We start from the raw sequence: 15,070 nt of genomic DNA, 5'->3' as shown, positions 1-15,070 counted from the left end.
TCTCCTGTCACAAAAGAGTTACAAACACTCGAGAGAGACACGTCAACCTCAATTTCTCTTGATATTTCTTTCAAATGTGAAAAAGGAAAAATGTTTTTAGCACCAGAAAACCAATCAACTATCTATGTCTTCTTCACACTCATTTTTCTCTTCTTCTGTCTTCTGCTCGTGGCTCCACCGACCGAGTTTGTATCGGCAGGAATCACCATACAAAACATTTTGTCGAATTTCCTGGGCAGCGAGCAGATGAATTTTGTGTACTACCACATCAGAAGGACGACTGCGACACTTCTTGTACATTCCCTGTTTCCACTTGGTAAGATTGATGACACGGGACAATCAAATGAGTACTTTGGCAGTTTCTGATAATTGATAAATACTACATATATTTTATGCCTTCGACATTACACAAAAATCGTTTTAGGCGATGTAGAGTAGTTATTTGGATTTTCTTTAAACTATTACTCAAATTACTGCCATATGATCACTTAATGAAATCATGTGTAGCTATAAAATAATGCACATAATCATGTAATATCTTCCAGTAGAGTTCATGAGTTGTTTTAAACGATCTCATCAATTTACTGAACAGTGTTACACTCTTTTGTGAAAACATGAATAATCTTTTAATTTATCCTAAAGATGAAACCTTTCAGTGTTTTTGTTTCAAACTAATCTAATCGTGAGTAGTAAAACTCAGTGTCAACTTAATACATGTACAACATGCAGGATTGTGTGCCATCACTGTCACAATGCATGTGTGCATATAGTGTTACTGCAATAAACTCTCTCTCTCTCTCTCTCTCTCTCTCTCTCTCTCTCTCTCTCTCTCTCTCTCTCTCTCTCTCTCTCTCTCTCTCTCTCTCTCTCTCTCTCTCTCTCTCTCTCTCTATAGTGTTATGAACTGTTATCCAATGAAAATATAATATAATCAACATGACACAATACTTGAGTTTGTCTATTTTATTTATTGTGTTGCGGTTATGACTTTTTTTTTTGTGGCTGTTATGGTTATTTTTTGTGGCCGTTTTCACTATGTGCTGTGTCTATTTTAAATTTTTCTGTGGCCGGTTTGACTTTATCTTATGTGGCTGTGTTGAAAATCGAAATTTGAACAGAAAATGTTTATGACTTTTTAAAGTCTTGCGTACATTTCAACATGTTTTTAATGAACAGGAAAATCATGCTTACCTATATCATGTATATATAACAATATGATTTATCAGTAATATAAAATTAAATTGCAAGTGATTCTGTGGCATTTGATTTGCTAATCAAGTGATTCTTTTTGCATTTATGTTTCCATGAACCTAAAACAAAATATGCCTAACTAACCAACAGACTCCTGTTTGCTGATTGTCTGATAACAGAATGGGCGGGGCTCGTGTTGTATTATTGTCATAAACAATGTCGTGCATTTTATATTGTTGTCAACAGCTATAAACAGTCTGTAAAGTTATTATTGTTGATATATATGTTTATACGAATTGACTTCAATATGTTTTTGTTAACAGTTTTTCATGTTTATGGTGTTACAATGTAAAAACATGTATGCAACACTGCGCATTTATGCTTTAGATATTTACACAGTGTGCACACTTTGCATATATATGTGCACAATGGCATTTACGTGTATACCTCCATAAATTCAAAAAGTATTGAAGTCATTTCGAGAGCTCCAGATAAACTTTTGGTGTTGTGGGTATTTTACCCATGCATTTTAAAATCATTGGGTCTCAGTAATTCTATTGGGGTATTCAAATTTCTGTTACCCACTAGTTTTTACACATTTGTGTATTTAAGTTAAATCTTTACAAACACTATTCATCTAGTCTCTGCAAACTGGTGGCGTGTGGGTTTGAGAGCTTTATAGGACGATACCACGATACTTCCACAAGAATGTAACTGTCATCATGGAGTTTGGCAAGGTTGACGGAATGCCTGTTTATAATTTCAAAATAAGTTGCTGATTTGCTAATTGAATACGCAGGGTTACTTCACAATATTTTGATGATAGGCACAAGATTTATTTTTGTAGCGTATCTGTAATGTTCGTTGCGTATTTGATACGCTTGGATTTTATTTTACTGCTTTTTTCTGCATTTCTGATGCATATTTTACGCAGATATGCAGCTTATCTGGAGCTCTGCAATTCTTAACTGAACATGGAAGATTGTTTGTGATATTTCTTCATTGTGACAATCTTTTTCATTTAATTTCAGCTTACTATACCACCTTGGGTTTGTTTTCACCGGAACTGGACCTTTTCTATCCTTGGCTGATTGACCGTAAAGGTCAGATATTCCTGGCATTCTCATTGGTTCTCCCAACTCTGGCAGGCCTCCTGTGTTTATTTTGGTATCGAGACAAGTGGAACAACCACCCGATCTCCAGGCAGCTTTCATACCTCGTCAATGACTCGACTTCCAGCTGGAGATCAGTCGCATCTTCTATAGATGTTGAGTTTCGGAGGTTTGATAAGTTCACAACCGGACCCTACGGGAGGAGACTTATTGTGACAGATTCTTGGATCATGAGAACTTCGACGTACTTTGTGAACATAGCTCACCAGCAGGACATTCACCTCACACTCGCGGGGTCTGAGGAACATGAGATCTCCTATGAGAATACCATACCATCGCAGTATCTGCACATTTCTGTTGGAGTTGTCAACCCAAACATCAGTTCATTTGATGTCAGGTATTTATTTTTATTTTCATCATGTTCATACAGCCCCCATTATGGGTAAGAATAGGTCCCCAGTACCCTGTATCATTTTCCAAGGCAAAGGAGTTAACTCACTGTAAAAGTCCAGTTTCCAACCTTGCTGAACTAGGTAGGATTATGGAGTTATATTTTGGCTGCACAAACGAGTCTGCGCATAGTCCAATCAAAACCGTGTTACGAAATGAACATCTGGTTCATAAACTGCTGTGCAGATTTTGGTTGATTCCAGGATTTGCAAAGCATGTGCACCGCCAACTCGGGGCCAACAGATATTTTCCTAATCTTTTCATGTTATTGATCAAGGTGCTCACATGATTTGATGATCTCCGCGATGAAGACCTGTTTTAGTACAATATAGATTACGAGTTGTGTCCCATCAATGTCCCTCCTATTGTCCAATCAGATTTCACTTCTCATATCACTTGCAATTGCTTCAAACAAAATGGTGGCACCCATGCAGTCAAGACGATCTGATCAATAATCAACATCTGTATTGTAATAAAATGGTTCCTCAGTCTCGCGAGGTGCATCCAATCACATGAGCACCTTGATTAAAAACATGAACAGATTTGCAAATCTGTCGACGCCCACTTGGTTGTACACATGCTTTACAAGTCCTTCAGTCAGAGCTTACGTGATTTGATGCACTTCCCGAAGTAAGATCCCACAATCACAATATAGATTTTGATTATTGATCATAGTCTTGACAGGGCACTGCCATATTGTTTGAAGCAAATGCAAGTGATATGAAATGTGTTATCTGCTTGGTCAATAGGAGGGGCATCAAAGGGACATAACTCACAATAGCCACTGGTGGCGCTACGATGGAGCCTAGAAATCCCAGCCTAATTCGGCAAGGGTGGAAACTGGACTTTTACTGTCAGCTAACTCCTTGCCTATGGAAGATGGGAAGATAATAAGCTTTAGACATAAATAATATCACCTACATGACCGATGTGCTCATTGCACTGATAATTTGTATATATGGTGAATAAAGGCTCTATTTGTATTATATTTAGATTTTAAAAAAGTGCAATCAAACAACTATTCTGTGTTTCCACTAGACTGAATGCTACAGAGTTTGGAGACCTCAAAGAGAAGCTCCAATCACCGGTGCGGAATGCTCGCAACATCGTCATCAAGCAGTCTTTGAGTGACCAGTTCCTGGAAGCCTTCCGACAACAAGTGAACAGTAACCCCCCCTTCACCCCACCTCCTTCGATGGTAAGTGCCGGTGATGTTTTCATGATTCAGCTGTATCACTGAATATTTACTTCAAATCTGAAACCATTTATTAAATCTACAGATTACTAAACATGAATGTGCCTCTTCAGTAGGAGTGTAACGATATTTCAAACTATTGATGTTTTGCAATTGTTGCCATACGATAGTACCATACCGATAGGAATTCAACAATAGTATTGTTGATAGAATACATAGCAACTGATAGTTTCAATAGTTCCAATTAGATGTAAATAAAATATAAATTATGTGAATTTCAAACCTCCCTGTTTGTTGGTTTGCAAGGGTTACGACAAGTTCAGATTGGAGTTACTTCCCTTTGGTTTAACTTCAGATTAGAGTTACTTCCCTTTGGTTTAAGTATTGATGGAGGAAAATGGACGACTTGAGATTGTCAGCAATACTTTATTCTTTTCCATTATATTGATTAATATAATTATCAAGCCATAATGTTGTTTTTACTAATATCACAGTGCTATTGCAATAGTTGACAACTATAGCGATACTATTGTAATAGTGTGGGCTACTTCGTTGTGACCACTTTTGATGACATCCCCACCCCTCTTTTACTTTATCATTATTTCATTCCCTCCTCCATTAATCTCACCAGCCCACCCTCACCTTCAACAAATGACCTGTCCTTTGGCTTAAAAAAATAAAAGAGTTGGTTCTCGGGCAATGACTTTTGAAAATATAGTGCGAGAGGGCGGTGGTTTTTTTTCTCGTTTGTTCAAACTAGTATGTAACCAAATAAACAGTTGTGTACCATCAACCTGGGAAAGGGCCTCCCTACATACAAACTCCTGTTGCTGCCATGACCATAAGACCCGTGTAGATTCCGGGATAGAATAGGTCTTCAGCAACCCATGCTTGTCATAAAAGGCAACTAACGGGTTCGGGTGGTCAGGCTCACTGACTTGGTTGATACATGTCATCGATCCTAATTGCGTGGATCGATGCTCATGATATTAATCACTGGATTGTCTGGTCCAAGTTGTTATTTGTTTGTTTGCTTGTTTAATGCTGCATTCCAGTTATATGATGTCAGCCTGTAAATACGAACCAGACGAACTGTGTGGATGGTAAGATCAAAGTCCCAAATCAGTGGTTTAGAATGACACACAATCAGAACAGGTTGCCAAGCTTGTCCCTGCTGATCCATGCAGTCATCTCTTCCGATGCTGCATCTTCCCGAGGCAAGAGAGTTAACTGACTTTTTAAGTCCAGTTTCCACCCTTGCCAAACTAGGCTGGTATAATGGAGTTGCATTTTGGCTGGACTAACGAGTCTATGCATAGTCCAATCAAAATCGCGCAACGAAATCGAAATCCGGTTTGTAAACTTTCGTGCAGATTTTGGTCGAATGCAGGTTTTGCAAAGCCAACAGATATTTTCCAAATCTTTTCATGTTTTTAATTCAGGTCCTCGCGTGATTTGACGCACTTCGCAATGTAAGACCCGTTTTATCACAATATAGATCTTGATTATCGATCATATCGTCCTGACTCAGTGCCGCCATTTTGTTTGAAACAAATGCAAGTGATACGAGAGGTGGAACCTGATTGGTCCATAGGAGAGGCTTATAAGGGACATAACTCGTAATAACCACTGGTGGCGCTACGATCGAGCCCAGGAATTCCAGCCTAGTTCGGCAAGGGTGGAAACTGGACTTTTAAAGTCAGCTAGCTCTCTTGCCTCAGGAAGATGCCGGTGCTGGTGCTGGTGCTGGTGCTGGTGCTGGTGCTGGTGCTGGTGCTGGTGCTGGAGAACATTGTTCACACTGAATTCCCACAGGGTCAGATTTGAGGATTACAGGTTGAAACCAGATTTTCTTGAAGATGTTTTGTATATATTTTAAAGGCAAGTTTAACTGGTACTAACATTGGGTACATGTGCTATGTTAAAAAAATGATCATGCCTTGAAACAGACTTAAAATAAATGCATCTTTGCTAACTTTTGAGTTATTCAAAATATCTTGATTTTTTTTCCCCATAATTCAAAGATGATTTTCCTAATAAGGATTTGAAGAAGTGTTCCTTTAAATATTTTAATCTGATTATTGCTTACACAATATATTTATTTGTTATGTGAAGAGGTACATGGGTAAGAAGCATAACAAGATTGTATAGAAATGTACAATAAAATTGGATGCCTAATGGTGGCGTTTGGTCTGTTGTACTGTGCCAAAGTTAAGCAAAGTTGGTCACAGAGAGTTCTTGGATGGGTGACTATATTCGGCAGCTTGGTGCCTGAGAGTTTCTAAGGCTTCGGTCCTGCCTCACACTGAAGCACAAGTACCACATGTGGTGTCTCCCTGGGCAAGTGACATTGTTGGAAATATGCCACTGTTCAGCCAGCAGTGAATGGGTACCCGGTAGGATGAGATGGTAATGTGACTATTAACCTTCTCGCGCCTCACAGGCAGCATGGGTTGTATAATCCCCAGGGAGCTGAGAATGAAAATTGAGTGCACACTGATCCAATGACAGGCTAATAATTCTCTGTGCACGTTGTGCATGATATCCAGTATTGAAAAGCGGCACACAAATGGACTATTATAAAGATTCAGATGTTGAGACTGGGGTGATAGCTCAAGTTCTTCAAGTGAGTAAGTGAGTATGGTTTTATGCCGCTTTTAGCAATATTCCAGCAATATCATGGCGGGGTACACCAGAAATAGGCTTCATACATTGTACCCATGTCTGGAATCGAGCCCGGGTCTTCAGCATGAGGGGGCATGGGTGGCCCAGTTGTCTAAGGCGCCGCGATTGGCTGTGCAGAGTTGCGTCCCTTGGACACGCCAGAAACCATTGATTGTGGGTTCGAATCCCGTTTCGCCACGATTATGTTTCTAGGTTTGTCAGCATTATACCCGTGCTTGTGGGTTTCACCGAAGTGGTAAACGTCTGAGACCTGCATCACTTCGGGCTTTCCTCCCACATTAAGCTGACACGCCGTGATATAACTGGAATAATGTTAAAAGCGGCATTAAACCCAACTCACTCACTCACTTCAGCATGACGACCAAACGCTCTAACCACTTGGTTACCGGGCGTCCCTCAACTTCTTCAAATGTAATTTTGACCTGAAAGATCTATTATTTTTATCCAAGCTGGAACATGAGTATTAGTTGAATTCTTTTGATTCTATTGAAATGTATTCCCCTGCTGTAGCCCTGAATCATCCATTATCATCACATTCTCTTCATCGAGAGGAGACCCGTGAAGATTTCGGGGTAGAATAGGCCTTCCGGAACCCATGCTTGTCGTAAAAGGTGACTATGCTTGTCGTAAAAGGCGACTAACGGGATTGGGTGGTCAGGCTCACTGACTTGGTTGATGCATGTCATCGATCCCAATTGCGTGGATCGATGCTCATGATTTCAGTCACAGGATTGTCTGGTCCAGACTCGATTATTTACAGACCGCCGTCATATACATGATATAGCTGGAATATTGCTGAGTGCGGCGTTAAACAACAAACCAACCAACCAATCACTGAGAGGAAATCTGTATCTGCTTATAAGTAATTTATAATTACCCTTTAAATAACTGTTATCATGAAGTTTGCAAGACCATGTTTGTACTTTTCTGTATGCTTTAATTATTTGAGGCACACTAACAACAGTAAAAAAGAAGTCAAATTTCAAATGTGGTGGTGGTCAGTTCTTAGAAATGTTTTTAACTGGTAAAGAACATGCTGATACAAACATGACTTTTGATTATGTGTGCTTTTTCAAGCAATGTGAACATAGTCGATCAAACAGGACAATTGTTATCAAATTTTATAAGCTGTTGTAGTTTTGTGAACTATCAACATTGTTATATATTCCAGGTAAAATGGATCAGGAAATACATGACCTAATAAAACATGCATATGTTGTCATAGTTGTGTTTCTGTGTTGCCAATAGACCCCTGAAGATCAGGGGTAGAATAGGTCTTCAGCAACCCATGTTTGCCGTAAAAGGTGACTATGCTTATCGTAAGAGGCGACTACGGGATAGTGTGGTCAGACTCGCTGACTTGGTTGATGCATGTCATAGTATCCCAATTGCGTGGATGGATGCTCATGATGTCAATCACTGGATTGTCAGGTCCAGACTCGATTATTTACAGACCACTGTCATATCGCTGGAATATTTCATAGTGCAGCGTTAAACAACAAACAAATCAAGAAACAAAACCAAAAAAGTGTTGCTCATAGTTTTGTGTGACTGGTGTAAGGGAGACAACTCTCATGTTGACCTGTGACAAGATCAAGCCCAAACGAATGAAAGTAATGGGGATGAATGTCAGTTACAAGTGAATGTGGAACTATTGTGTGGGTCGTCACGATTTGCAATTCCAGAACACAACATGTGCAGACTTGAGTAATTCTTTCAATAACATATCTGAGGCAGTCATGGTTTCATACAGCCGAACCCTCCTTCATCTCGAATGTATCAATATAAATTAGCATGTTTATCTTGAAATCGAGATGAAAAGACATACCGCTATCGAAACCTAGAAGAGGGTCCCAACTTGACCAGAGCATTTTGTACTTTTATCTCAAAGCTGGCATTGCCACATTAACAGTTTTGAGAAATGCAAGTATATCTAGTACCGTTCTCCATACATCTAACATCTCTGTAAAAGTACAGAGCAATTTAAACCAATCGTTCGAGCAATTTAAACCAATTGTTCAACCAATAATGCTCCCAAACTACAAAGAACTATTGATGATCAACATTTTATTTACACTATGTACAGTGTTTTGAAAAGTGCAGGTTATTTTTTCTTCTTCTTCTTGAGCTTGTTGTAATCGCCCTCCTGGTTGGCAAGATGGCCGTAGAGGACCTTGACCTTTCTCTTCCTGTCCGAGTCTCTGCAACACCATAGGACATTCATGTGATGTGAGGATATACATACAGCACTTGGCTAAATACAATCTCATTAAAATCAGATCTTAGTTCTCGCTACCGCTAAACAAAGATCTGAGGACATCCCAGTACGTGCCACGTCAGACCGACTTTGCGTGAACTTTGACCGACCAATGGAATGACCAATCAGAAGGCAGCTATCACGTGCTTTAAGGCACTAATTTCAAATTGGCGACTACGCTTCAAAACACATTTTGACAAATTTGAAACCTGAACAAAAGAACATTCTGGAATGGCTAATAGATGGTCTAGATTGTATGGATTCAGTTGTTAAACCCGTAACTATTTTTCGGAGTTAAAGTTTTCGAGGTTGCATGATTAGAAACACATTCCGACTGTCACTATCATAATCTGGTAACCTATGCTCTGATTGGTCGGATGAAAGGTCATTCTGATGTGAACCCTAATGGGATGTCCTCAGATCTTTGTTTAGCAGTAGCGAGAACTGAGGTCTGATTTGAATGAGATTGACCCTCGTGTCTTTTGATATCAAATATATCAACACGAGTTGATATCAAAAGACACGAGGGTGAGATTTTATTTATCATCCAAATAATAACTGCTGAATGGTTCCTACTCCTAGTGTGTTAGTGAGTGAGTGTGTGTGTGTGTGTGTGTGTGTGTGTGTGTGTGTGCGTGCGTGCGCTCGCACTAGTCCGGACTGATGCCCATTTATAGTGTTAGCACAATGAGATACCATGCTGCTGCAATTTAACATGAATACCAGACTCGGACACAGTATTCTGACTCTGAGCCGACCGGTCCTTGTTTTAGCCCCTTAATGCCGAGCGCCACAGAGGGTAACAACAAGTACCATCTTTTAACGTCTTTTGGTATGACACGGATGGGGATCCAACCCCAGACCTTCCGCGCTCCGGGCGGACGCTCTACCACTCGACCGTGGAGGCGGTCACCGGTGCAAGAAAACAGCCAGACCTTGACTACCTAACACTACAGGACAACTACTGGTCAAAAGTTGAAGCAAATTATTTTGTTTGATGCGCTGAAAACATGAACAATGAGTTCAGTTTAAATCTCCAGATATTAATGCAGAGGGCTTGGCAGGGTAACAACAAGCACCATCTTTTAACATCTTTTGGTATGACGCGGCCGGAGCTTCCGCTCTCCCAGGCGGATGCTCTAACACTAGGCCACAGAGGCGGTGTGAACAGTACAAGTAGTCTGCTACGTGGCCCACCTCTCCAGTGTCTCCTGCTGCTGATGCCGGGCCAGGAACTGCGAGTCCTTCCTTATCTCCCTCATCGCCCCCTTCATCTCCTTCTTCACCTTGTGTAGCAGCCGCTGCTTCTCATTGTACGCCTTGCTGCCACCGCCACTCTTCTTCTTCTGGCCGTCCCACCTAGAAGACACAGCATACACATCATCAGTTCAGTACACACACATCCTGAATACATGGCAGACATGCACCATCAGTACACATGGCAGACACACACCATCAGTACACATGGCAGACACACACCATCAGTACACATGGCAGACACACACCATCAGTACACATGGCAGACACACACCATCAGTACACATGGCAGACACACACCATCAGTACACATGGCAGACACACACCATCAGTACACATGGCAGACACACACCATCAGTACACATGGCAGACACACACCATCAGTACAAATGGCATACACACTATGACTGAAACCAAAAAAGTTCAACATGGCCCTAATCTAATTTATATTATAACAGCATTTCTAGGTAGAAACTGCCAAATTTATGAACAATAGTTCATTATCTATAGAGCATGTGAACAAAATGCAAAATATTCACTGAAGCATGGTTAGACACTCACAATATGTTGCAAGTTAGTTTAAATATGACCCTGCTCCTGTTTAATGAAACCTGATGCAATTTGAACATGTCATCTTCCCAAGACATGGATGTTAACTGACTATAAAAGTCCAGTTTCCAACCTTGCCGAACTAGGCTGAACTAACAAGTCTATTCATCGTGTAACAAAATCAACATCTGGTTTGCAAACTGCAGAGCCGATTTCAGTCGATTGCAGGATTTGCAAAGCATGTTTACTGCCAACTCGGCGTCAACAGATATTTTCCAGGTGTTAACATGATTAGATGCAATTCGTAAAGTACCATGATGGAACATGTGGACTTACGTCTCTTCTATCAGGGGTTCAAACATCTTCAGAGGCTTGGGTTTCACCCTGTTGAAGACGAGGCTCTTCCTGGCCTTCTGCCTCTCTCCCTTCAGGTACTCCTGCAGACCACTCACAGAATCCTGGGGAACAAAGGGAGACAACTGCAGGACTGAGAGGCTATTTGCTGATGACCCATACTTAAATACAAATTCCAAACAGTGACTGAGCTAAGGTTTAGCCCCGCTCTGTGGGAGTAGAGCCTTCATGTGATTTGGCATCAGTTTTCAGTCTCGGTCTAGCCATTGTCAGACAATATTTCTGATTACACGACTATACCATTTGTTTGTTTGTTTGTTTAACGCCACACTCAGCAATATTCCAGCTATATGACGGCGGTATGTAAATAATTGAGTCTGGACCAGATAATCCAGTGTTTGACATCATGAGCATCCATCCATGCAATTGGGATACGACGTATGCATCAGCCAAGTCAGCAAGTCTGACCACCCGATCCCGTTAGTCGCCTAATACGGCAAGAATGGTCGCCTTTTGCGCCAAGCTTGGTTTGCTGAAGACCTATTCTACCCCAGATCTCAACAGGTTGAGACTACACCAGAATGTCACATACCAAAGATAACCAAAGTGGTGTTGACGGGACTGTCAGTTTGGCCGAGCCTATTAAAAGGGAACTATTTGCTCGAGCAAATTGGCTGTTCCAGCAAGCTTGTTTCAAGTAGTTCAAACACCTCTTGGTTATCTGCCTCTTGTTTTGTCTGCTAGCTTATGATGGAATTCAGTCAAGCAGTTGATGAAGAGCCAAACAATACAGAGACAATGCCTCATTTCACACATGGCACAAATTACAATTTACAACACACATTGTCCAGATAGCGCTAAAAGGGCGACAGATCACGCAGTATAGTTCCCCTTTAAGCACTAATGGGCAGGACCTGTGATGGGTTGAATAGATCTTCAGCAACCCATGCTTGCTGTAAAAGCGATTATGCTTGTCGTAAGAAGCGACTAATGGGATCAGGTTGTCGGGCTCGCTGACTTGGTTGATGCATGTCATCGATCCCAATTGCGTGGATCGATGCTCATGATGTCAGTCACTGGGTTGTCTGGTCCAGTGATTATTTACAGACCGCCGTCATATGGCTGGAATATTGCTGAGGGCGGCGTTAAACAAAAAAACAACAAATGAGCAGCAAGATGCATGAGGGCAGCTCACGGATCCTGGGGTAAACATACCTTGAGCTGTGTTGGGTAGTGGGAGGTTGGCAGTCTGTCGCACATGAACAGTACCGGGGAGAAAATGTCTGTGTGTGCCGGCAGGTCGCTGTACAGTCGGGAGAACTCCTGCAGGAGACTCACACAGCAGTGAATCAGACACAGTCTGTAGGGAGAGAATACATCAGTTAGTCACACATGTACAGTACAGGGGAGAATATGTCTGTGTGTGCCGGCAGGTCACTGTACAGTCGGGAGAACTCCTGCAGGAGACTCACACAGCAGTGAATCAGACACAGTCTGTAGGGAGAGAATACATCAGTTAGTCACACATGTACAGTACAGGGGAGAATATGTCTGTGTGTGCCGGCAGGTCACTGTACAGTCGGGAGAACTCCTGCAGGAGACTCACACAGCACTGAATCAGACACAGTCTGTAGGGAAAAGGATACATTAGTTAACAGGGTACGATTACATTCTGTTTTACCACCTGCACCAGGTAAATTAATCAGGTTGCACAACCAAAATACTGGCTGTACCAGTTTATTATAAATTGAAACACTGTATTTTCAGCTAATTTCAATATACTGTATTCGATGCAATAAGCGCCCTGCTCTAATAACAGCCACGGCGATATTTGCTAATATATTGGCTAGTGAACAATCCCAATTAGCACCCCTTCTGATTGATCAATGTACACAAGACGTATTTATTCGTGTATAAAACGCACTCGTGTGTTATATGCATTCTTAATTATGGGCAATTAAATTATCGAAAAATGTATCTGTTGCATATAAACATTTCAGTGTGTCAGCATAAACCACGATATTTATCTTTCAACTCTCTTTTTTCCACCAAAATAATATTCTAATAACAGCCCCTATTTCTAATTTTGAGAGCGCCCTGGGCGCTTATTACGTCGAATACAGTAAAATAAATTCAAAGATAACATATACTTTAGAATGTGCTCCAGTATAAATCTGTAAATTACTTTTCACATCTAAAACCAGTAAACAACCTGGAAGTTTCTGAAGTTAACTGAAGTTAAAGGAAGTTTCAAAGTGTCTGTTTGATGTGAGTGACTGTTCTAATAGTAATTGTGAAGAATCAGTTCTGCAAGTTCACTGCATTCAGACCATCTGTGTATTTCACTAATTTCATAAGCTTTTATTTCCTGGATTCAAAAAGATTTGCAGCCAATTCTTAATGAATTCAGTTTTCCACTCTTATCAAACATAACCGCAGTGGTGGCAAATGTTACCTGCATTGGGTGCATCCTGGCAACGCACGCACATGTGAATGCTATGGTATCTCAGTGGGCAAGCACTATAAATCGGCATCAGTCCGGACAACTACAAGCAGCCACACACACACAAACATGCATGCACGTCGCTATGAAATGTCAATTATCTTGGACGCGGCGTTAAACCACATTTCACCTCACCTCATTCGACATATTTTGTCCCAGAATACCACACGAAAGACCTGATTGAATTTGATTTGATTAACATTGAAAAGAGGTGAGGTGAAATTGGGTTTAACGTCGCGTCCAAGATAATTGCCATTTCATAGCAACGTGCATGCATGTGTGTGTGTGTGTGTCTGCTTGTACTAGACCGGACTGATGCCGATTTATAGTGCTTGCCCACTGAGATACCATGCTGCAGTTTAACATGAATACCCCACTCAGACACAGTATACTGACTCCGAGCCGACCAGTCCTTGCTTTAGCCCCTTAATGCTGATCGCCAGACAAGGTAACAACAAGAACCATCTTTTAACATCTTTTGGTATGAGGCCGGGGATCAAACGCCGGACCTTCTGCTCTCCGGGCAGGCGCTCTACCACTAGACCACGGAGGCGGTCTAACATTGAAAAGAAGAATACTCTTGCATGTCATAACATCTGCAAAATACATACTTGAATTGTGAGCTTGAAAGATCTCCTCTCTCCACAGCAACTCCGAACACTTGACTCAGCTTCATCACCTCAAAGCTACATGATCTGCAAGAACAAACACAGTTTTTCCATACCGCATCTGATATTGCTGGTCCCAGATAATACTCCTACACTTTTCACATGGTGCCACAATGAGAATATGTATGTAAATGATTTCTCAAAGACTGAACAAAGATCAAGTCATCTTTTTCTACTACCATAGGCTGCTGTGAGTCTGGACCAGACAATCCTGTGATTGATATTGTAAACAACAATCCACGCCCTCAGGGTACGATGACGCCATCAACAAAGTCACTGTGCTTGACCACCCGATCCATTTAGTCGCCTCTCGCTAGGCGGTCTGTTGTTTGTTTGTTTGTTGTTTATCGCCGCACTCAGCAATATTCCAGCTATATGACGTCAGTCTGTAAATAATCAAGTCTGGACCAGACAATCCAGTGGTTGACATCATGAGCATCGATCCACGCAATTGGGTGAGTGAGTTAAAGCTTAACGTCACATCGGCAATATTTCAGCCATATCGTGACGAAACCACGCAATTGGGATAGGATGACATGCATCAACAAAGTCAGCGAGCCTGACCCAGTCCCGTTAGTTGCCTCTTACAACAAGCAGTCATCTCTTACGACAGGCATGGGTTGCTGAAGACCTATTCTACCCCAGATCTTCACAGGTCAAGTGGACTGTTGTAGCCGATTGTTATTGTATAAGTAAGCTGATTGGCTGAATTCCCATGGGTACACGTGTCTCTCGTCAACAATACATTACATGGAAAAAGGACATAAATCTTTAATCGCACACAGTGGAGGATAAGTTAGTTGTAGCCACTGGCTAAGGCTTGTTTGCAATCAAACACAAGTGTGTCTA

The 15,070-nt window shown here is 41.3% G+C and overlaps 2 protein-coding genes across 3 annotated transcripts in view; one reads left to right on the top strand and one right to left on the bottom strand.

Moving 5' to 3' along the window:
- Window positions 1-19: 19 nt before the first annotated feature.
- Window positions 20-5,775, top strand: LOC139451698 (E3 ubiquitin-protein ligase TM129-like). The gene is made up of 5 exons (XM_071233017.1): window positions 20-316; window positions 2,223-2,700; window positions 3,792-3,951; window positions 5,136-5,221; window positions 5,670-5,775. The coding sequence occupies exons 1-5, from the start codon at window positions 91-93 to the stop codon at window positions 5,773-5,775; spliced, it is 1,056 nt and encodes a 351-aa protein (XP_071089118.1). The 5' UTR covers window positions 20-90.
- Window positions 5,776-8,723: 2,948 nt separating this feature from the next.
- The window catches only part of LOC139452284 (nucleolar protein 14-like), a 36,519-nt gene continuing 30,172 nt past the window's right edge, over window positions 8,724-15,070 (bottom strand). Inside the window, exons 18-22 of one of the 2 annotated variants that reach the window (XM_071233693.1) lie at window positions 14,165-14,248; window positions 12,266-12,410; window positions 11,033-11,154; window positions 10,088-10,249; window positions 8,724-8,834 (exon numbers count right to left, since the gene is read on the bottom strand). In XM_071233693.1, coding sequence (XP_071089794.1) covers window positions 8,738-8,834; window positions 10,088-10,249; window positions 11,033-11,154; window positions 12,266-12,410; window positions 14,165-14,248 — 610 coding nt within the window. In that variant the 3' untranslated portion in view covers window positions 8,724-8,737. Of the gene's footprint in view, window positions 8,835-10,087; window positions 10,250-11,032; window positions 11,155-12,265; window positions 12,545-14,164; window positions 14,249-15,070 lie in introns of those variants that run through there. The other variant, XM_071233692.1, reaches the window with a different exon arrangement.

The sequence above is a fragment of the Haliotis cracherodii genome, unplaced genomic scaffold, assembly GCF_022045235.1.
Source record: "Haliotis cracherodii isolate W230 unplaced genomic scaffold, xgHalCrac1.p SCAF_9, whole genome shotgun sequence".
Lineage (NCBI taxonomy): Eukaryota > Metazoa > Mollusca > Gastropoda > Lepetellida > Haliotidae > Haliotis > Haliotis cracherodii.
Note: the sequence above shows the minus strand (reverse complement) of the source record. Positions and strands in the feature narration are given on the sequence as shown.